This window comes from Callorhinus ursinus, unplaced genomic scaffold (genome assembly GCF_003265705.2).
Source record: "Callorhinus ursinus isolate GAN/ISIS: 27379988/994484 unplaced genomic scaffold, GSC_fseal_2.0 scaffold39, whole genome shotgun sequence".
Classification (NCBI taxonomy): domain Eukaryota; kingdom Metazoa; phylum Chordata; class Mammalia; order Carnivora; family Otariidae; genus Callorhinus; species Callorhinus ursinus.
This window is the reverse complement of record NW_027397101.1, coordinates 5,732,073-5,755,349: the sequence shown is the minus strand read 5'-3', so window position 1 is coordinate 5,755,349 and position 23,277 is coordinate 5,732,073. Positions and strand designations below refer to the sequence as shown.

At 47.1% G+C, this 23,277-nt stretch overlaps 1 protein-coding gene across 7 annotated transcripts in view; it reads left to right on the top strand.

Annotated features, from left to right (window-relative positions):
• PTCH1 (patched 1) overlaps nt 1–10,460 on the top strand; it is a 70,711-nt gene extending 60,251 nt beyond the window's left edge. For 4 of the 7 annotated variants that reach the window (XM_073880714.1, XM_073880713.1, XM_025851659.2 and 1 more), the window contains 5 exons: nt 422–564; nt 3,932–4,031; nt 4,568–4,822; nt 6,418–6,973; nt 7,528–10,460. In XM_073880714.1, the coding sequence (XP_073736815.1) occupies nt 422–564; nt 3,932–4,031; nt 4,568–4,822; nt 6,418–6,972 (1,053 nt within the window). In that variant the 3' untranslated portion in view covers nt 6,973; nt 7,528–10,460. Of the gene's footprint in view, nt 1–421; nt 565–3,931; nt 4,032–4,184; nt 4,424–4,567; nt 4,823–6,417; nt 6,987–7,527 lie in introns of those variants that run through there. The other 3 variants (XM_073880712.1, XR_012374761.1, XM_073880716.1) reach the window with 3 other exon arrangements.
• The last annotated feature ends 12,817 nt before the right edge of the window (nt 10,461–23,277 follow it).

Here is a 23,277-nt window from a genome sequence, read left to right as displayed (position 1 = left end):
ACCTTCCCCCAAATCAGGAAGGATGCTGTCATCTTCACACTGTGGGCCTCCCATGTGAAAGCCGTGAGGTCATGCAGGTTGGGGAGGAAACCCGAGGGGGGCAGCAGCAAAAGAAGAGGACATTTTGCTCATGTTTGTATAGTTTTGGTTTGGTTTTTAATTTAAAGTAAATATGCTTTGTCTTTTTTTGTCACTCAAGATTTATATCAACACCAAACATGACACAGTATCATGAACAGGCCATTTTAGCATAAGCCTAGCGTTAGGTACTTGAGCAACCCCAATTAAATATTGCAGGAGCTAGAAAGGAAGATGCGAGAGATTACTCTTACCGAGTAAGAAAGCTGGTGGCATGTTGGACAGAGCTGCCCAGGGGCTTCCGTCCGGGAATGGGCTCATCCCGCCTCTTCTCGTTGCGCAGGCCTTCCTAACGGCCATTGGCGATAAGAACCGCAGGGCCGCACTCGCCCTGGAGCACATATTTGCACCCGTCCTGGACGGCGCCGTTTCCACTCTGCTGGGAGTGCTGATGCTCGCAGGGTCTGAGTTTGATTTCATTGTCAGGTAAGCAGGAGGGGAGACGGTTCTTAATTTCTAGCAATCACTATCACCCTTATGATCTCCGTTGCAGATTTCCTTCTGTATCCTGTGGAGAGCAGCATGTCTTCATTGTGACTCTACTCTTTGTCCCCCAGATTTATTGAGGTGTAACTGACAAATAAAAATCATATATTTTTTAAGGTATCCAACATGATGTTTTGCTATACTAGTACATTGTAAAATGATCACCACAGTCCGTGACTCCTCTTCTGTTGAGTTTCTTAACTCAGAGACCTGCCAAGAGGTAGAAGGACAAGCTCTCTGCCAGAGCCATCTTAGGGAACATCTTGGGAAGCAGAGTGGAGAGTGTGACTAGCAGCACAGAGTTCCACAGTGTGAAACCAGGGGACCACCCAGTACCCCAGTTCTGACCTTGGTTCCCCCTCACTGACTTTGACCTTCACCTCTCTTTCAAATCGATAGAAAAGAAAACTTACAAATACCTAAAATTGTCACCTACATTTTGTTCTTCTAAGAAGCAAAGGTAGCATGCCCAGACTTCACATTCAAGTTCTTAGTAAGATTTAGGGAGCAGTAAATGTGTGACTTTGGTGCCAAATGTTGGAAATCCAGACCTAGTTTGGATACTTCTTTTTGGATCCTCTGGCAAGCAGTTTCTCGTGGATTTATGAAGAATATGAGTGTGTGACATAGAAAAGGAGAGCGAGTTTGCCTTCTGAAAAGAATTTGCGCACTGCAGGGAAAGACCATTTTCTGCTCCGAACAGCCCCCACAGCTTCGGCAAGTAGCCGCTCTTGGATGTAACACTGCTGCTCCATGGAAGGGCAAGGCCAGAACCATCCGTAAGCGAAAGATAGTCCAGAATTAGAACCGTGGTAAAGCAGAACTGAATGTGAGGCATGACTGCCCGGCTTGGGATGCTTCAGGAATCTGGAGAGAGAATCTAAACAGGCTTTCTCGCTGTGTGGGCCTGTGATAGGTCTTGCATTTTCAAGTGAAAAGAAGAGGGTTTTGAGTTTCAGTCCAAGTTTCCTTATTGCAGAAAAAAGATCAGGCCATTGGTCTGTGGCCTACCCCACTAGCCAGCTGGGCAGCAGAGATTAAGCCTTCCTCGAAGGAGGGCCAGCATTCCCTCGGTGTAGTTAGTGTGGGCTAACGGAGAGGTGGGGCGGCGATCACAGTGTGGACCAGAACTTCTCAGACCATACTGTGCTTCTGAATCATCCGAGGCTCTGCAGATGCAGCTTGGATTTCGTTGGGGGCAGGGAGGGTGTGGAGCAGAGTTTGCATTTCCAGCCAGCTCCCAGGTGATACCCATGCTGCTGGTCTTCTCAACACAACACTGTTAATCAGCTAACAAGCCAATTAGTACATTCTTGTTTGCCAATACCAGGTAGATGTATGCCTAAATTAGATCAAGCTTTTGGCCGGAGTTTTATTTTCAGCTCTTAACTTGACTTTGGCTTTTCCTTTATTGCCTTAGCATACGCATATTCAGGCATTAGTAGATGTTTCTTTATGGCCTAAAACCCGTGTCAAGGAGAGTTTCTTTTGCATGATTTCTCCCTCAACCCAATGTAACAAGCACCTCGTAAGTGCCATGGTACAGAGCAGCAAGTTACGTGGACCCCGTCCCCCTCCATGTGGCTTACAATCTGGTGGGGAGAGGGAGTTCACAGGCAGTTCAGAAGCATGGGAAAGGCTGGGCGTGATGCGATCTCAGAGGATCTCACTCAGCCTCGTGGGGAAGCTGAGTGAGCCCCAGAGGGGGATCTTTGCCAGAAGTGGAGCAACCAGCTGGGAACCAGAATGGAGCGCAGAATCCCAACTCTCATCGAACCCGTGGCTTCCTGTTCTCTCCCAGAGATATCAGGGTTCTTGTTTCAAGCACTTAAAAGGGCTTCCCATTTTCTAGAACTGGATGGATTAACCTGATAAAGCCCTCACTGAGGTCAACTAAATGAGCAGACATTGTATACGCTAAGCCGTCAGAAATCTAATTGGTCTGTTTATGCTACAGTTAGATGGATGGGATGCAAATGTCTTAATGCTGCTGCTGATATATGCTTCAGCCTCAAGTTCCTGCAGTTTACATTAGAGCAAGACATTGGCGGCTTGCTTTTTACTAAGGCGGCTCAGAAGTTTCTAGTGTTTACAATAGCTGCGAGGTATTTGTATTTTTATAGGGATTCTCGCTCCTTTCATCTAATGTCGAAACATATATAGTCATGGTGAAGTTAGGTGCCTGTTCTGTTTTATGATCAAGAGGACCATTAACAGATAGATATCTTGCCCTCCCTCTTCCCAGAACATCCTGAGCTCTCCGCCACCTCAGCCTCCTTCCAGCAAAATTGCCCTAGATATTGTTAGTTCCAGAAAATGTACACTTGCGTGGAGCCCGCTCCCTGCAGCTGTGGGGAGCGTCGGCCAGCCGCTCGCCCGAGCTGACAGGTTTACCTTGGTATTCATGAAGGATCCCAGACCTTAGCCCTCAATGGTGGGAAAGCAGGGCCACTTGCGCACTCTCCTCTTCTTCATGGTGCTGCAGCCTTTATGTTTGAATTGGCTGACGCAAAACAAGAGTATTCAGAGATGCTAAATTGTTCAACAAAAGATTGGCCCGCAGAGCAGCCCCCTCATTGTGGGCCGCCCTCCCCCGCAAATGCCCCAGCAACCACAGAATGGGCAGCGTTTTCTTTGCAGAAAGCTGGTTCTTGTGTTCTAAAAAGGTTGCAATTGGAGCTGTTTGGTAAAACTGGAACTCACAGAATTCTAGGCAGAAAGTTGTGATTAATGAAAGCCCAGGGAAAGCCTTACCTGATCCGCTCGAGACTTAATTAGAGATTCTGCTCTAAGATGCAGAAGCATTTCACAGTGGATTAGCTGCCTGCAGAAGTGGGCTGCTTTTCCTCCTGAGCTAAATTGTTTAAATTCTACACCCTTCACTTCATTTGTTTGCTTCTGCTGGGTTTTCACGGACGGGGCCCCTCTGCATTGTGTTTGTGCTTCCAATCTGCTCAGCCATTCAGCTCACATTCCATATTTTTGTGTTTGTGTAACACATTCATAAATAACATTACATGCCAAGAGATTTCAGCAAATTAACAAACTAATTTTTCTCTCTTCCCTTCACAAACTAACACTTTGGGTTGTGGAATGTAGTCCTCGAGAGTCACAAGGTAAAAAAAAAAAAAGAAAGAAAAAACTAATCTCGTGCTGAATGTGAACCACAGTTTTATAAGAGCCTCTGCAACTGTGTGGGCTTTGTTAATTTTGGGTTTTGACGTGCTGCATAATATCTGGGCACGTGAAGGCTGGCTTCATTTACTTTTGCCACAGTCAATGACGCTGTTTCCCTTCTATCTTCAAGGTATTTCTTTGCTGTCCTGGCAATCCTGACAATCCTGGGTGTTCTCAACGGGCTGGTTTTGCTCCCAGTCCTTCTCTCCTTCTTCGGCCCGTACCCCGAGGTCAGTAATTGCACCGGGTGTCACGTACACCTCTCAGGCCGCCGGAATGCCCTTTGTCCCAGGGTCCCTGCGAATTTAGATGTTTAGGTATCTCAACATTACTGTTTACTTTTTCAGTAAACATTTCGATGACTATGGCTTTTTTCTCTTCAGCTTTGGGGGATGTCGTACTGGGTTTGTTTTGGTTTGGTTTTGGTGTCTTAAACCACGTGATTGGCGCCCCGAGTCTTACAGTTCTGTATCAATGAAGCATTTTCCACTCAAGATGAATATCCGGGCTTGAAGAAAAGTAAAAAGGGCACAGCCTGCCTTTCCGAAGTGTAAAAGCAGAGGGCAGTTCTTGTGTTCCAGCTGCCAGGCCTGATGGGCCTCGAGGTGGCAGAGTGGGGGAGGTGAGCATAGGGGAGTGGGAGAGGCCGGGGCAGTGGGGGGACGGGTACAGAGAGCCCTGAGCACGACTGTACTTTGCTTTGCTTTGAGTGTGACCAGCAGGTAAATGGATGAAAACACTTCTGATATGGAATCTCCTTAAATAGGTATCTCCAGCCAACGGGCTGAACCGACTGCCCACCCCTTCCCCCGAGCCACCCCCCAGTGTGGTCCGCTTTGCCGTGCCCCCCGGTCATGCAAACAATGGGTCTGATTCCTCTGACTCGGAGTATAGTTCTCAGACAACGGTGTCAGGCATCAGCGAAGAGCTTCGGCACTACGAGGCCCAGCAGGGCACTGGGGGCCCTGCCCACCAAGTGATCGTGGAAGCCACAGAAAACCCTGTCTTTGCGCGCTCCACTGTAAGTCACCCTAGGGGGGCAGCCCCTGCCTCCTTTGAGCAGCAAATCCCAGACAGAGAGGACTTTAAAGTAGAGATTAGGTCAAATCATATGAAATTGCCAGTATTTGCCTCTTAAACTATAAAAACATCAGTTCCGTGTGGCTGGGTGTCCTGTGGGTTGCAGAGGGCAGGGGCCAGGAACCCTAGCTATGAGCAGCACTGGCATGTATCTTGTTCGGGCTAAGTACAATCTGAGCTTCAGGGCCAGAGGGAAAGTGTGCCTTGCTGCTGGCCTTTTTTTTTTTTGCTGCATTTCATTTTAAGTTTTTTTTTTTTTTTTTTTTAATGTAGTGGTATTTTTATTGCCAACAGAGTGATTTCTTTTTCCTCCCACTTCTGTTGCATTTAAATGCCCTGGTACAAAATGATTTCAGTTATTGATGCCTAAGACTTTACCAGAAGTGGGAAGCTTAGCCTTCAGTGATTCAGGAAAGCCATGAGCAGCCTGGGAGCCCCTTCTCAGAGGCTCCCAGAGCCCCAGCCATGTCCTGCACTCTCTCTGCTCCCCAGGATGTCCTCAGCCCCCCAGGCCTAGAGCACAGCACACAAAACCCGAGGAAGGTTCTAAGACTCGTGTTGCTCCAACTGAGGGCCTCCTGCTGTCCCTCCAGGAAATGGGTATTCCAGTCCCAGGCCAGAGCAGCCCCTGCATGAAAGAGAGAGGGGCCAACCAAATAACCTAAATTTTCCCCCTCTTACCCCCCGTGGCGCCGCCTGCTGAGCTGCAGTGTGAATCTGGTTTTGTTCAGCGGGGGCCTAAAAATAGGTACAAGCTGAACGACTTTGAAGTTGGTCACGGTCCTTTTGATTGATGTGGCCACTGTGCTGCTCCATGCTTTGTATAGAGACCCAGAAACCAGATTCCTAACAACCGGACGGAGGAGCGCTGCCCCATAGAACTTTCCGCGACGATGGAAATTCTCCCTCTGGGCTCGCCCATATAGTAGCCACTGACCACATGTGGCCGTTGAGCCCTTGAAATGTGGCTGGTGCAATGAAGGAACCGAATTTGGCATTTTTCTTCATTTAAGTGTAAATAGCCGTATGTTCCTAGTGGTTACCGTATTCAACAGTGTAGGTGTAGACAGTCCTGCCAACAGGCTGCGCTTGGGCCCGCTGGAGCCAGAGGCTTAGCCGTTTTCAAAGAGGAGGAGCTTGCGACCTGACCCTGAAGCGCAGGGTGGGGCGCAAACTGTGGGACAAGGCAGCCCGGGGCCCCTCCCACCACAGCCCTGCATTTATGGGCCTCAGCCTTATGTGTCCGGTCAACTGTGCGGGAGAAAGCCTAGGCCCGGGGTCCAAAGAAGGCCTTCCTCTGCCACGCCGTGGAGGTTCTAAAAGAACAGGTTTTTCTTTTGTGGGTGGAAGGCCCCTTGCCTCCCCGGGGCCTCTCCCAGGCATTTGTGGGGTTGACTGAGCACTCGGTGAAGAGCTGTGTGTGGGTGGCCGGCGGGAGCCTGAGCCAGGAAGGGAAGGCCGGGCGCAGCGGGGGGCGATGCCCCGCCTGGGGTTAGCATCCTCCCGCCTGTTTTAACCTGCCCTCGCCCTCTGCAGGTGGTCCATCCCGAAGCAAGACATCACCCACCCTCAAACCCTCGACAGCAGCCCCCCCTGGACTCAGAGTTCCTGCCTCCTGGACGACCAGGCCAGCAGCTCCGGAGGGAACCCCCCAGGGAAGGCTTGCGGCCACCCCCCTACAGACCGCGCAGAGACGCTTTCGAAATTTCTACTGACAGGCATTCCAGCCCTAGCAATAGGGACCGCGCGGGCCCCCGGGGAGCCCGTTCTAACAACCCTCGGCACCCCGCGTTCACTGCCATGGGCAGCTCGGCGCCCAGCTACTGCCAGCCCATCACCACTGTGACGGCCTCGGCGTCCGTGACTGTTGCCGTACACCCCCCACCCGCCCCCGGGCCCGGCTCGGCGCGGAGCCCCCGAGGGGGACTGTGCCCGGGCTACGGGGACTACCCCGAGACTGACCACGGGCTGTTTGAGGACCCCCACGTGCCTTTTAACGTCCGGCGCGAGAGGAGGGACTCCAAGGTGGAAGTCATAGAGCTGCAGGACGTGGAATGTGAGGAGAGGCCCCGGGGCAGCAGCTCCAACTGAGGTGCGTGCGGCAGGTGGGTTGGCCCGGGAATCGCTGCTCCTCAGCCGCAGGGGCCGGATGCGCAGGGGGACCCAGAGCAGAGCTCCTTGGGGCTTCTCAGGCTGCATCCTCTGGGAGCCCCTGGGTGTTGGTGTGGCCCAAATAGAACCCCAGGGGCTTTTTATCTCCAAGGCAAGGACTGCCACGTCCACGCCCTGTCATCCTTGGGGAACCAGTCCAGTCCTAAATTGGGTCCCTCCCCTCACTGCCGAGCTGTTGAGCGTTAGTCCAAGTTCACAAGGGCGCTAGCTCTCACCTTTCTATCTTTATAAAGCACCATAACAGGTATGTATGATACATGGCTCCGTGAATGGTCACAGAGTGAACACATCCATGTCGCCGGCCCTCAGACCGGGGAAGGGTTCGCCACCCACCCCGAGAAGCCCCTCGTGCCCTCACCCAGCACCCCCATCCTGATTTCTAATACCTTTGATCAGTTTCCTTGATTTTGTGCTTCCTAAATACGGACCCATACACCTGTTGCTTCATCTGACTTTTTTTTTTTTCTTTTAAAGGGTGAGTAAAATCTGAAGCAAAGAGGCCAAAGATTGGAAGCCCCCCCCCCCCCCCCCCCCCTGCCCCCGCCCCCGAACTGCTTGAAGAGAACGGCTTAGGGTCCTACAGAAGTGCGCACCGGGAGAGCAGTTCCGCGTTACTGTAACCGATTGTATTATTTTGTGAAATAGTTCTATATATATTTAAGAGGTGTACACATATGTAATATACGAAGGAACGGATGTAAAGTAGTGTGATCTGGGCTTTCTCCACTCCTGCCCCCAGAGTGGGCAGTGGGGAGGCCGCCGCGGCCCCTCCCGCCCATTTGTGCATGGGTCTCTGTGCCACAACCAAGCTTAACGTAGTCTTAAATTTCAGCATATGTTGCTGCTGCTTAAATATTGTATAATTTACCTGTATAATTCTATGCAAATATTGCTTATGTAATAGGATTATTTTGTAAAGGTTTCTGTTTAAAATATTTTAAATTTGCATATCACAACCCTGTGGTAGTATGAAATGTTACTGTTAACTTTCAAACACGCTATGCGTGATAATTTTGTTGTTTAATGAGCAGATATGAAGAAAGTACGTTAACCCCGGTGGCTTCTCCAGGTGTAGTTGGATGTGGTTCTGTTTGGCTGTGTGTGTGTGAACACGTGTGTGGTTTCCCAATGTACTGTACTGTGATTTTATTTTATTTTTCTTTTTTTTTTTGTTTCTTTTCACGTTCTTGTAATCCTTAGTGGGCTCTGCCCTCCTTGGGCTGGAAGAGTCAGGATATCTTTATTGCTTGGTGCTGGTGGAAAGCTAGCCCTGAATGTCGCCTTATCCTGTCGCCAGACTCGTTTCAGGTCCAGGGCATCTTTTGCGATCGTTGGCTGCTATCCAGACACTCCCAATTCATGCCTCAGAGGAGACGGGCTCTGTTGCATGGATCGTTGTGGTGGACGTTGGAACCTCAGGGTTTAGAGCTAACATCTGCTCATCTTCATTGGTATTAAAGAGTTATTATTACAGAACATGCTTAGTGGTGAGCCTCAGCTGGGCCATGAAGGTATACTCTAGCGTATGCAGCCTTCCTTGTACCTCTTGTCTCACACACACACACACACACACACACACACACACACACACACACATATACACATGCACCCTCAAAAGCTTAAGGGCAGATTGGAAATCTTTCAGAGACAATGACCCTGCTACGAGTAGAAAAACCTGTTGATTCTGGGCCCACAGTAAACCCAGAGGTGATGTTTTGAGTCCCTACAATTTAAACCCCCCCCCTTCCTAAATTGCACAGTTGGTTGTGATTTCCTGGATCTGTCTGTATCTTCTTAAAAAATAAATAGTGAGCCTCCAGTTTGGTGATGTGGAGTCAAGTTCTGCAGGGTAAGAGCTTCCGAAGGATCCTTCTCAGTATGTGAATAGTAACGTTATGGGCACACACTTCCTAAATAAACTGTGTCCCTCCTCTCGGCCTCTCGATGTGACACTGATTGAAGAGCAGGGAGATGTTCATTGCATACCCCCCACTGAAGAATGTGTCTGGAGGCAGATCTCTCAACCAGGCGTTATTTTTAAAGATTTGCTCTGTCTTGCATGTGTTGTGTGGCTCTGAGGTTTGGTCTTCCTCCGCTCCTAGCCGGGCCCCAGCACGTGTCCGGGAAGCAGTGGCTTCCCAGACTCAGCTACTGTAGGAGCACACGAATGGCAGTGCCCATTGTGCCCTCCTGTTCCCCACAGAAAATCTCGGTCAAAAGGCAATGGGCTCCCAGTAGTACCCAGCAGTGTAGTGACCTCAGACCCGAAAACTTGCCACAAAACTGTAAGATACTAATTGGAAGCCCTCTGTGGCCGCCAGGTGTGTGTGTTCATGTGCCAGGGGCCCCAGCGGGCCCGCGTCTACTGTTCGGAGCCTCTGTCAGCCACACTGTCCACCTAACACCCAGCTCTGCTCAGAAAACTTAGGTCCTGCGTTCAAGAGAGAGATGGTGCAAAATTCTGAGGTCTGCTTCCCTCTGGCTCGTGGCATGCCCTCCTCGCTCCTTTCCTGAGCCCAGCTTGTGTGGTGCATGAGATCTCACACGGCCCCACTTTCTGCACGGGGTAGAACTTTTTCCCACAGTCACATTGGCAAAGGGAGAACTCGGGGGCGGGCAGGCAGCCAGAATTTCTCTCTCTCTCTTTTTAAAATAGTTTTATTTTGTCTGTCTTGTTTGTTCATTTGGATGTTTTAATTTTTTTTAAATCTTTGCTGATATTTATAATTTTGTATCATAAGAATGTTTTCCTACAGTATTTGTCATGCCAGTTTATAACAAAAAATGCAGGGATTTTATTTCTATTGGAAACACTATTACAGCTGTGTTTTACTTTTGAACAGAATTTTTATTTGTATAGAGTGCTTACTAATGTTAAATAGTTCAGAGTATATAACATGTTCATTAAAGACTCATGGTAGGTGTTAGTGTAAGGAGTTTAAAGGAAATAAATATTCAAACTGGGTCTCATTGTCTGCCAGTTTTGGCAGAAATGGGTTTGTGTCATTTCAATTACAAAGATAAAAGTATGCCATATAATTTATTTATATGAAAATTTATTTTTGTAGTGTACATAGTAGTCATCAAGTCTTTTGACAGAAGTATATTTTTAAAGAATTTATATGTGATGAATCCGTAATGTCTGGAACTTTGCTGAGACATGAGTGGGGCACACTTTTCATTGTAAAGTACAGCAAGGAAAAGAAAATGTTTAACAGTGTTAAGAGAGTGAGAGATTGAGTAAATATTCATGCAATTGTGAAATGTGTATTAGTTACCATTTGTGACCTAGTGTGGTTCTCATTTTAAACCTTGGAAGGCAAAAATGTACAAACTCTCTAAATATTAATGTTCAAACACTGATAGAAATTCTAACATGAATAAAAAATAATATAACTTGTTGGTTATGTCTTTGTTCATAGAATTTTTTTTAAAGATTTTATTAGAGAGAGAGTGTGTGTGTGTGTGCGCACGCGCGCAAGCAGGGGGAGAAGCAGAGGGAGAGGGACAAGCAGACTCCGTGCTGAGCGAGGAGCCCAATGTGGGGCTCGACCCCAGGACCCCAAGATCATGACCTAAGTAGAAGGCAAGAGTTGGACCCTTAACTGAGCCACCCAGGCGCCCTTATTCATAGAATGTTTGTTTTTGTTTTTTAAGATTTTTATGTATTTGTCAGAGAGAGAGGGGTTGAGAGAGAGCACAAGCAGGGGGAGCAGCAGACAGAGGGAGAAGCAGGCTCCCCACTGAGCAAGGAGCCCGATGTGGGACTCGATCCCAGGACCCTTGTCATGACCTGAGCTGAAGGCAGATGCTTAACCGCCTGAGCCGCCCAGGCATCCCCATAGAATGTTTTTTTATTTATAGTGTTTTACAAAGGCAGCGTGTCAGGCCACCGTAAACTTCGTTGTTTTGTAACATTGCTTAAGAATCCTTTCTTGTTCTACCTCACGAAAGCATTCTTGACATAAAACTCTAGGTTATTTTCTGACACGAAGAAAGTTCCTAAATACCATTCAAGATGATCCCCTCTGTCATCTCTTAACATTCTTATCTTTTTTATGTGATGCCTAATAACTAGAGGGAACATTGATCAAGACAAATGTGATGATTATTAAAATAAATGAAGGTAGGACGATATGGGACTAGTTGAACCTGATACAGAATGGCTTTTTCTGAGTGTTTATGATATGATTATATCTCATCTTCGTAGTCATGGAGAAAAATAAGACCAGGAATATCCTACCCACCGGAAAGCAAGGAGTGGCGGGGAAGAACTCGAGACCCAAACTGTCACTAATAGCTGGTGAGGGGTCAGCAAACTGCAGTCCCGCGGGCCTCCCGTTCTCATCAAGATTTCTCAGAAGACAGACGCATGCATTGACATACAGATAGTCTGGCCGCTTTCCAGCTAGAGGGGCAGAGTTGAATAGTTGTGACCCAGTGTACAGCCTACGGAGCCTAAGATGATTTACTAACTGCGTTCGCCCACCCATTTTAAGATAGGGTTATCCTGGTTCAGTGATAACTCGGGTGGGGTTCATGGACCAGCAACATTGGCGTGCCTCAGAAGCTTTCCAGAAAAGCAGAATCTTCAGGGCCACCCCAGACCTACGGAGTCAGAATGCAGGGAGTGAGGCCCAGGAATCCATGCGTTAACCAGCTGGTTGGTTCTGGTGGTTTGGATGCACCAGCAGAGATGATCCCTAAACCCCTTCTGGCTGCATGTGGCCATGGGTCTCTCTAATTTGACTCGGGCTACACAGCCAGCGCAGGCCAGATCTGAAAACAACGGAGAGACGCCGACTCCTCTGTGCTTGTCTTTCCGCAAAAACACACGTTCATCCATGGGAAAGAGCGGAGACCTGCCAACTGCATTTGTGTCTGGGAGTCCAGAGAGAGGAGTTCCTTTTCAGTGTTCTGCCATCGCTGTGGGGCAGGATCCCAGTGGAGGGTGTGGGCTCCTGACCTCACAGGCAGGGGAGGAAGGCCGCTCCAGGCCAGACCCCTGTCTGCCCTTGCTGCTGAGAGGGTTGCAGGTGACCCGCTCTGACTTGGGCAAGTCGCTTGAAACCTTGGAGCCTCCATATCCTCATCTGTGTATAAACTAAAGAGAATGCATGTCCTTTGCAGACTTCTGAAGGTCGAAAGCAGTGATGGTTGTGATGAGGTCTGGCCCAGAGGGAACCTCTGTGGATCCCACACTGAATAAGCCGCTTGGGTAATACAATGTCCTCCTTAATGGATGCTTCATCAAAAAACAAAAGTCAAAGTGTTAAGCAGGGTTTCCTGTCTTATAACCTCATCCTCCTCTCTCCTGGTCTAATCAACAGTCTGTTCCTAAAGCCCTTCGGTGGTGAACTTCATACATAAGGCTCACATGGTCATGGGGAGTAGGTACTCCCTGAAACTGAGCATGGAAAATATTAATTGCATTAATTGGAATTCAAATTGAGAGATGCTTTCTTTTAGACGTGTTTTATAACACCAAAATGACCATTCATTGCCATCCAATTTTATATTCTGTATAAATTACATATACCTGACTAAGTAAGCTAATTTCGTTTTTCATGTCGGCCTGGGGAGAAGTTTTTAATCAGATTTGTGTCCCAAAATCCACCATATTTATTCAGGACTTAGGTAAACATAAGGCCCCATTATTTTTGGCACGATGGGCACATTTAACAGCTTTGGGAATGTCGCATGCTGCTAAATCTCGGGCGGTAGCCACGTTGATGTAAAGGCAGGTGTTTCATTTTTGGTAACTGGCAACTGACCTCCCAAAAGGAGAAGTGGAGATGGCCTATTAATCATCCAAAAAGAATATTTGCCAAGTTTTAATTACTTTTAATGAAGGTTGCACCTAATGAGAATACGTCTCGAACACAAATCTGCTTCATCGTTCACATTGTCATGATGGACAGAGCGTTGGACACCATTTTCTGCGAAGGTTCCCTGCCAGGAAATGACAACTGCCATTTTAGGGATCTTGAAGGGACGTTCTGATCTGTTAGGAACACGGTGGACCTCAGGAAAACAGACGGACCCAGGGCTCTCTGTTACCTAAAGAAGTGAGCAGTAGGGAGGACCCAAATCAAGGCTGGCCTGGCCAAAGCAAGTGCGGTGTCCTACATCGCAGGGTGTTTTTGTTATCGCTGATTCTCACCTACCCTTTAGGAATTCCCTTTCTTGGGGCAAAGAGAATGGGCCTTTCAATGGGGAGAGGGAGCCTTTGCCCTGACAAAGAGACACACCCCAGTGAGCCGTGTCACTAGAAGAGGCACGCACAGCCGCATCTTTCTCAGAGTCGATTGAACCCCTTTACATTCCTCTTTCCTGGAGCGTGTTCTCTTCATTCATCTGCTTCCGAGCCACAGGACGGAGGACCGAGGGCATAGGAGGAGTGTGATATTAGCTGTCACTGAGGCAAAATATAAACCCAGAGAAGAGTTCACGCTAAAGTAAGCCCAGAAAATACCTCTGTCAACAGCAACATCTTTGTACACAGTGGACAACAGCTTGGATTCTTGTGGAAAGGAGGGTGGTGGATAAGAACTGGTTTTATTTTTATAAAGAGAAAAATCATGTAGACGGAGGAGACATTGATGAGCAAGTTCTGACTGGTGAGGATTGCAGCCTTAAGCCCACATGAAGATGCCAAAAGGATAATCTTTGTAATTACAAATTTCAATCAGCGGCAGCAGTAGGTGGACTCCTGGTGAGAGCCTCTTTTGCAGCAAGAGGAGAAGCAAGATGAGGCAGGAAGGGAGAAAAGCAGGAGGCGGTCTACTGGGGGCTGAGAGAGAAAACAGCTCTCCTCTAGAAGGCACGTGCTCAGATGTTCAGAGAATGAGGCCAATACCATGGAAAAGGCCAAAGTGCCACCAAAACTGGGGAAAGACCATTCAAATGAGGAGGAGGCATGAAAAAAAAGAGTGGGCTAGAACGCCAAGAGACAAAGATCTTTTTCAAAATATCCATGGGCTGTGAGAGCCATTGCCAGCCCATAATACTTGTATTGGGACCAAAGCGTCAATAAGCATGCTTGGCCCCCTCTATCCAATGGATGCTTTTTCTTTTCTTATTCAGCTCCCACCGTACATGGAATCATGGAAGGTTATCATGAATCATGCGAATTTGTCAGGAATCATGGAAGGCCAAAGCTGTCCGAGGCCTTGGCCATCTTAGATCCAAAAAGGCTGGGGATCTCAACGTTAGCCAGCACCTTCCGGAGTCAAGTCGGACTTAGGACCCAAATCCGGTGCAGTCTACTGTTCTTACTCCCTTATCGCCTCCCTTTCCCCGCCCACGCCCCCCCCCCCCAGTGTTTTACGTGTTAATTTCAAAGGTAGGGGTGCCCGACGTCTACACCACTTCTGGGCCCCTCAGCTACCGCGTGGGTGCACAACCAGGTGCACACACTGTATATGCCTGCACTAAAGGCAAACGGCCGCAGTGGAGGAAGCAATTAGCAAATCTCCGAATTATCCTTCTGATTACACTTAAATTCCAAAAGCTAATTGGCTAAAATGTTCCTCCTTAATTAGAAGCAATTAATATGTGAAGCGAGGGTTGCATTTCACAAGAGAGTCTGCATTTCACGATTGAAATCTCATAGTTCATTCACTAATGGTCTCTAATGGCTCGTAATCATAAGGCACACACAATTAAGGTGGCATTTTCAACGTGCAAGCGAGGGAGGCTGGCTGAATTTATGAACGATGCTTCCGCGGCGGGGACATAGCCCGCATCCCCCCGGGACCGCAGAACCCATCTCACGCAGGCCCGCGCTTGCCCTGTCCGCTGTGACCCCGGCCGAATCTCCTCCTCACTCCCCTGAGAGGCCTGGCCGCCCTCCCTTTCTTGGTCAAGGCCGACTCAGCTCCAAGGCCCGGAGAGCCCTCCAGAGCCCGGATGCTCGGGGCGCCACCCCGTATGGCAGGGGCACTAGCAGCAAAACCACAGGCGCGTGCTCGGTGCTTGGCAGCCCGCGGGGATTTCTCCGCACAAACCCACCGGATGTGGCCTCCATGGAGACTCCGAGCCAGCAGGAAATAGCACCAAACTGCGAGAGGCAAAAGGAAGTGGAGGGAGAGATGTATTGAGAGGAAGAGCTGGCAAACTACAGCCTCCGGGCCAAATCCAGACGGGGCACTTGTCTTTGTAAATAAAGTTTTATTGCAACGCCGACATGTTCATTGACTTTTGTATTGTCTGTGGCCACTTTCATGCCACAGGGGCAGAGTTGAGCTGTTGTGACAGACGCCATAGGGCCTACGAAGCCTAAAATACTTTCTGTGTGGCCATTTACAGGAAAAGCTTGCCACCCCTGACTTAGAATATAATGTCTCCCCCATTAAGTCATGTACACACTCTGGCCACTGTATGGACAATGATGCTAATTCTTGTTATTTCTCAAACACACCAGGCACTGTTTTCCCTCAGGACATTTGCACTTAATTCTTCCCTCCACCAGGACTGGACATTTGGTCTCTCAGACAGGGCTCACCCCCTCACTGAATTCAGGTCTTTGTTGAAAGGTGGCTTCTCAGGGGGGGCCTGCCTGCCCCCCCACTTTAAAACTGCCAATACAATCCGCACCTCCACCCCAGCACCCCATCTCCTTCTGCCTAAGTTTCTCCACAGCATTTAGTGTTTTCTAACATCCTCTCTACTTAGCCAACTTATTTGTTTATTGTCTAGCTCACCCTAGTAGAATGTTAGCTTTTTGAAGACAGGGATGTTCGGCTATGGTATTTACCACTATGTCCCTGAAGGCTAGAACCGTGCCTGGAACATAGCATTCAGTCAAGTGCAATATTTGTTAAGAGAATAAACCCTACAAAGTACCTACTATAATTTCTGCCACTTTACAGATGAGAAAACTAGAAGGTTACCAGTTTCGCTAGAAATTGTAATGCAAGTCATGGATTTCTGAGCCGCCAGCCTTAAGCACTACCCGTGGGAACTCTATGGCTACCGTTTGCCTCTTCTCTGCATTCCCGTCACAGCTGGTTACTGAGCATAGCACCCTATCTAGATCCAGGCACTGTTCCCGATTCTGGGCAGGATAAAAAGAGTAACAGGACCACAGTCCCTGATACAAAGAACCCTAAAATCTAATTCTTCCTATTTCCCTACAAATATATATAAATATAATGACACATATAGGTGCATTTTTATTTTGTTTACTTTGCTTTTTATTACGGCAAAATTCCCAAACACACAAATATAGCAGAGAATAATGAACCCCCATGGATCCAGTTCCAACAATTGGTAACATTTCCCCATTCTGTTTTGTCTGTCCTTCAATTTCTTGTTGCTTGCTGGAGTATTTTAACACAAATCCCAGACATCATCCCATTCCACCAACAGATACTTCATTACGTATCTCTAACCAAGAAGGATTTTTTTTTAATTGAAGTATAGTTGACACACCATGTGACATTAGTTTCAGGTGTACAACACAGCGATTTGACAAGTTTATACATTCTGCTAGGCTCACCACGAGTGTAGCCGCCATCTGTCACCATACAACACTATTACAACATCACTGACTATATTCCCTGTGATGTGCCTTTAATCCCTGTGACTTATTCATGCCATAATTGAAAGCCCATCCCGCCCACCCCACCCATTTTACCCAACCCCCTCCCTCTCTCCTCCTCTGGTAACCTAACCACCCTGCTTTACTACACCAAACAGAATTGACAATAATTCCTTTATGTCACATAATACCCGATTCATAGTCAAATCCCCCGATTGTCCCAAAGTTGACTTGTGTGTGTGTGTGTGTGTGTGTGTGTTTATTTTCTCCTATTTTTTTCAAGCATTTCACCATTTCTATAATTATTCAAAATAAAACAAAAAAAGGCAGGGTGCCTGGCTGGCTCAGTTGGTAGAGCATGCATGTGGCTCTTGATCTCAGGGTCATGAGTTCGAGCACCACGATGGGTGTGGAGATTGCTTAAATAAATCAACTAAAACAGCAACAACAACAAAAAACAAATTTTTTTATATTTTAAAAAGAAATATGTTAGATAAATGAAGATAGATGTACAACTAAATATAATATAGAATATGATGCATCATTTTTTAAAAAGGAATAAATCAAGCAAAATGGGACTTAAAGGGATGACTAGATCAGGAAAGATGTCATGGACATGGCATTTGAATTTGGCCTTGAAGGATAGGATTTCAATAGGTAGGGACTGTGGGAAGGGCATTATCAATAAAAGACAGAGGCTGAGCTAAGTCCCAGAAGATACAAAATTTAGGGTGTGTCTGGAAAATGTGAGGTCTATTATGTTGGAGCAGATGCCACCCACGAACTATGGTTCTCAGAATGTGGTCCTAGGACTAGCGGCTCCAACATGACCTGGGAAATTGCTAGAAATGTAAACTCACAGGCTCCCCTACCCCCAACTCTACCAAATCATAATCTCTGGGTTTGAGGCCCAGGAATCTGTTTTAATAAGTTCTCTAGGTGATTTTTTTTCTTTCTTTCTTTTTTTAAGTTTTATTTATTTAAATAATCTCTACACCGACATGGGGCTCGAACTCAGGATCAGTGGTTGTACTCTTCCAACTGAGCCAGCCAGGTGCTCCTCTCTAGGTGATTTATTTTTTAAGATTTTACTTATTTATTTGAGAGAGAGAGAGAGAGAGAAAGCACAAGTGTGGAGAGGGGCAGAGGGAGAGGGAGAAGCAGACTCCCCACTGAGCAAGGAGCCCAATGCGGGGCTCAATCCCAGGACCCTAAGATCATGAGCTGAGCCAAAGGCAGGTGCTTAACTGACTGAGCCACCAAGGTGCCCCCTGATTCTTAAGCTCCCAAAAGTATAGGATGGACACGTGTAGGGCACATGGGAAGAAGGTGACCTTGAAAGCTAGCCTGACAGTGGCCTTATTCGTTTGTCCTCTTGAAGACTGTTAAGCAGATACCTGATGGTGCCTGTGTTTCAGAGCTCTGAAGGATGGATGAGAGGTACAGAAATAGAACCTTGAAGCAGGAAGAGCATAGGAAGCTGCTGCAGGGGCTGCCAAATGCGATTACAGCAACAAAGCCTATTGTTTGTGTTTCCCAGCATCCTCTCACTGCTTGGGTTCCCAACCCAATTTTCTTCTGCAGGAACCAGCGCTTTCCCGACCCTCAGTCGGTCGGCTTCAGGTAGAGCCATCCAAGTTTCAGGGTTGATCATGCGACTCAGACTGTCCAATAAGAGCATCATTTCCTGGCCACAGTGATTGGTTCAAGGATGGGAGCATGAACCAATCAGAATCTGTTTGATGTTGTGAGGCTCCAACTGAAACTTCTGAGTCCCTGTGCTTTGGTAGGATTTGCTTTCCACTGAGAAATGTGCAGCCTCCTTGTGAGTGGAGGGGTAGAGAGCTTTTCTGAGAAAGGAGCCCCAAGTGCAAAAGGCAGGGCCAAGGAAAGAGGAGGATGAAGTCAAAACTGCTTATGTCATTTGAACCCTGGATCCAGCGGTACCTAAAGCTAATCTATTCCCAAAATTCTCAGTTCTGAAAGTCTTAGTGTTCTGGCCAACTGGAGGCAGGTGTTTTGTTTTGTTTTGTTTTGTTTTGTCTTGTTTGTTTTTTTTGTCCTGAATGACCTAAACTCAGCATGGCATTGGGCTTGATCGGGGAGCCACAGATTCACAGGACACTGACAGTGGCTTTTCATTGAGAGGAGAAGAGATCGAGGAAGTCAAAGGTGACTGACAGTGTTGCAGGTTGGATTCCATGAGAAGCAGACACTGAGAAGGAGACGTGTGTGGGACGTTCACTGGGGAGTGCTCCCAGGGTCAACACCTATAGGACGGTGGAAGAAGCAGCCCTGGGCAAAGGGAGAAGTTGAACTGCCATGCTGCTGGTCCTGTGGGGGCCAAGATGGCCCTGTGGAGTTGGATCAAATTAGGGCAAGGAGGCTATGGAGCTCTACACTTTCACTTGGACCAGTCACTGAATACACGCTGCCACCAGGAAGGGGGCATGATATCGGGCCAGGTGTGTTTCCTCCACCAAGTATAACTCCCAAAGAGAGACTGAGCTGAGCCATCAGCCGCCAACAACCCCACAGCTGGGGCAGAGTGCTGAGTCTCCGGGCGGCGGGAGCAGCCCAGCATTCAGCACAGCCAGGCTTCCTGCTTGAGTGCATGGCTGTGAGGACAGGGATGCCTGCAGTTGAAGTGAGGGAGGGAGGAGGAGAGGATGCAGTCCGGGAGAGGGCAGAGGTGGTTCTGAACCGGTGGTGTTCAAACACTTGAAGAGATGCTCCCAGAGATCCAGACCGACGTCCATCTGGGAAGCGTCGGAATGGAAAGCATAGTTGAGGAGCACCTGCCGAGAGAGTGGAGATGGAAAAGAGGGAGGATGGGACTTAGGGGGCAAAAAGAATAAAAGGAACCCATGAAAGGAGAAAAGAGGAGCAGTTAGAGAGGTAGCAGAATCAGGCAGTGCTGCAAATTCCAAGAGAGTAGTAATAATAGCAAATATGGATATTAACGGGGGGCCAGGCTGTGAGCATTCGCTGGCCAGGGAACTTAAGGTGATGGCAAATGAGTTAGGTGGGGGTTAGTCAGTTGATGAGCAGTTAAATTAGGGGAAGAATCTGGAATCTGGGGATAGAACAGGTGTACTTGAAGCATGTGTATTTGCTGACTAATACATAAAAGTCATCAAAAGTGAGCGTATGTTTGCTGAATAAATTTTAACCCTACTCTCTGTTTTCATTTAAAAGCTGTTTTGGGATGTAATTCACATACCATACAATTCACCTATTTAAAGTGTACAATTCGATGGTTGTTAATATAGTCACAGACTTGAGCAACCATCGCCACAGCCGATTTTAGCACATTTTCATCTCCTTTTCAACTGTTACTTCCCTATCCTCCCCATCTCCCTCAGCCCCAAGCAACCATTAACCTATTTTCTGCTCTGTTTTGGACATTTCATATGAATGGAATTATATAGTTCATGGTCTTCTGTGACTGGCCTCTTTCATTTAGCATAATGTTTTCAAGGTTCATCCAGGTTGTAGCATGAATCAGTACTTCACTCCTTTTTAGGGTCAAATAATATTCCACTGATGGCTATACCACATTTTGTTCCTCATTAGCCAGTTGATGGACATTTGGGTCATTTCTGCCTTCTCATGATAATGAATAGTGCTGCTATAAACATTCATGTACCAATTATTGTATGGACATACATTTTTCATTTCTTTTGGATATTGCTGGGTCATGTGTGAAATCTATGTTTAATCATTTGAGAAGAGAGACATACAGGAATATTGGGAGTGTTTCCCATCTGAAAATACAAATAATAATAAAACCAAACAAATGACCATCCTAAGGAATGACCTAACCTCTGAGATTCCAGGTCTTCAGTACTAAAGAGATGCCCCATTTGGTCTCAGAATAACCATGGATTTGGCTGTATCCCTCCCTTTCCCATCACCACCTGTTCTTGGGGGTGAGCTGAAGAAAGGAAGATTAAAATGGGTCCTTTGATCCTAATAATGTATATATTTTACTTGCAAAGAATATTATGTAGCTTATGATAGAATCTGAGTTGGAGTCAATCTAACCAGGGTATGCCCTAATTTGGGGTACATTGGTGGGAGTTAGGAGGGAGTAAATGAGGTATAATGCTATGTGTCAGATGGTTAAGGGATGCTAAATGGGGTTAGGCTTCAGCACCAGGTAAGCAGAACCTAGAAATTCAGAAGCAGGAAGGATCATTGTGAACTGGCAGGGTCATTTTGATATTTCTGAGGGAGGCGGGACCAGGTTTTGAAATTACCTATTTGGCAGAGCTACTGGCACCCTGTGAATAAATGTCCAGGATCAGATGGGAGCAGAGATAGTGTCCAAAACAGAGTTGACATCTTTGCCGGGTACTGGGCTTTACATTCACTTTCTTTTTTTTTTTTTTTTTCCCCTAGGCAAAGAACTTTATTAACCTTGTTTCAAACTTTATTCCCAGGCTTCTTCAGCTTAATTAGCTGCAAAGAATGAATTGTGTATAAGCAAAAACTGAAAAGAGCTGCAGTGTCCAAGGGGCTTGGGCTTAAAAATATTAGAGATCTAGATTTTATCAGATCCATGAACAAAATTTTAAAAAGCAGTCATAATATAAAATAGCAGCTCCCAGTAACTTCTTCAAGTTTTATGTTCTTCAGAAGTTGACTCAATTCAGTTTGCTTCATTCTTGGAAGCTTCATGAAAATTCTCCACAAGATCTGGAACTTCATCATCATCATCCTCTCCGGTAGCAAGTGGTGCTTTTCCATCCACAGATCGTTTGGGCAGAGCTTCAGCCAGTCTTCTTCAACTGGTCAGACTGTCTGCACCAAGTTGGTTTAAGATACTGGGTAGCATTTCTGTCAGCTGCTTTGTCTCAGCGTGGCCTGTAATGGTGAAAGTGTTCGCTGCCAGTGATGCCTGAACTTTGGGGTTGTTAAAATGGATCACTGTTCCTTGGTTTGTGAACATATTCACTTCTTCAATACCAGAGATACTGTTTACCCCTAACGTCTTTAAGGAGAACTGAAGTTTTTTATCATCTGCCGTAGCCGTTCTATGAACCACCTTCTTCTTTCGGCGAGCAGTTCCTTTCCCACCAATGCGCACTTGTGCTTGCAGCTTGGTGAGTTTCTCCTGGTTCATGATAGTTTCTTTCATCTTGTTGGAGCGGAAATGGGACCGCGCGGGGGAATAGGGTTGGCGCTCAGGGGGTCTCGGGCGGACCAGCTGAGATTAGGTGCACACACGCGGGGCGCAAGATGGCCTACATTCACTTTCTTATGTAACCCTTTGAGCAAGCCTGGTATGAGACATTAAGTTCCATCATGCAACTAATCATACCGAGGCTCAGAGAGTGTATCAGTCAGGGTCCAACAAGAGAAGCAGAGCCAATGAAAGAAATGACAGATAGATGATAGGTAGATGATAGATAGATGGATAGACAGATTTATTACAAGAAATTGGCTAATGCAGTTGTGGGGGCTGGCTAAGCAAGTCTAAGGTCCTCCTTAGAGCAGACAGGAAGGCAAGATAATGAGCAGGCTTTGAACCCCAGAGGCATGACCTGAAGAGAATCTTTAAACTCAAGGAAAGCCTGAAACCTCGGTTGAAGATCTTCCAACTGATGGGTCAGGCCCACCCATGATAATCTCCTTTTTAATCAATTTAAAGGTGATTGATTAGGTATTTTGATCACAGCTGTAATATTCCTTCACAGCAGCACTTATGTTAGTGTTTGATTAAATACTGGAGAAGGGGTACGTGTTATAAAATGGCCACTGCTTTCCTTCTGATGCCCCAGTTCTTGAAGGAGAATAACCCTAACCAGATACTAATGAAAGAGAATGCTAGGGACTATAGTTGAGCCTAGCCATGGAGACCGTCAGAAGCCACCACAGAAAGGATAAGTAACTCTGTTGACTCCATTATGAAGAACAGAATCCATTCTTGCTTAAGCAAGAGGAGAGTCACTACAAGGTAACGATGCTTGAAAACAATAACAGAATTACTGAGAAGGCTGGAGAAAAAAACTGGGGCCTGGGGTTTGAGGAACAATGCCAAAGCCGCAGAAGCAGACTACCGAGAGGGTTTCTGCCTCTTTTAAGATGCAGAAGCCACCAGTGACACTGGAAAGTTTCTTGACAGCTCCTGAACCAAGCCACCACAACCAGGAGAAACACAAGTATTTCCTCAGACTCCCCTCTGCTTTCTGCCTTCTCTGACTGCACGGGATGGCTGGGAGGCGATTTATCACATCCTGACTCCTGGCTGCAAGGGAGTCTGGGAAGTGCTTTTAGTTCCTCACCTCTAAGAGGTAAGATGGCTGGGTGGATGTTGAGCATCAGTCCACTCCAGTAATATACAACGTCCTCCCGCCATTAGGGAGCAAAGCCAGTATTCAAATCCATGACAGGCTCTTAAACCCCACAGTACACTTTCTGTGATCCAGAGTGGTCTTTCTTACCTTTTCAGATTTGGGACTTTTTCCGGTCTGGGACTTGTCTAGAAACATTTCTGGTCTCTGCTATCTAAATTCGCACTTGCCTATTACATCCACAGTTTCCACTGTTGTCATTGGTGGCAGACTTCTCTGAAACGGGAGCTCCCCAAATGCAGGAGCAAATAAAAGCAACCCACTGTGTTTCTACCTGTTCACATCACCTCAAGCACTGGGAAGCCTGCAGTGTATGGAACT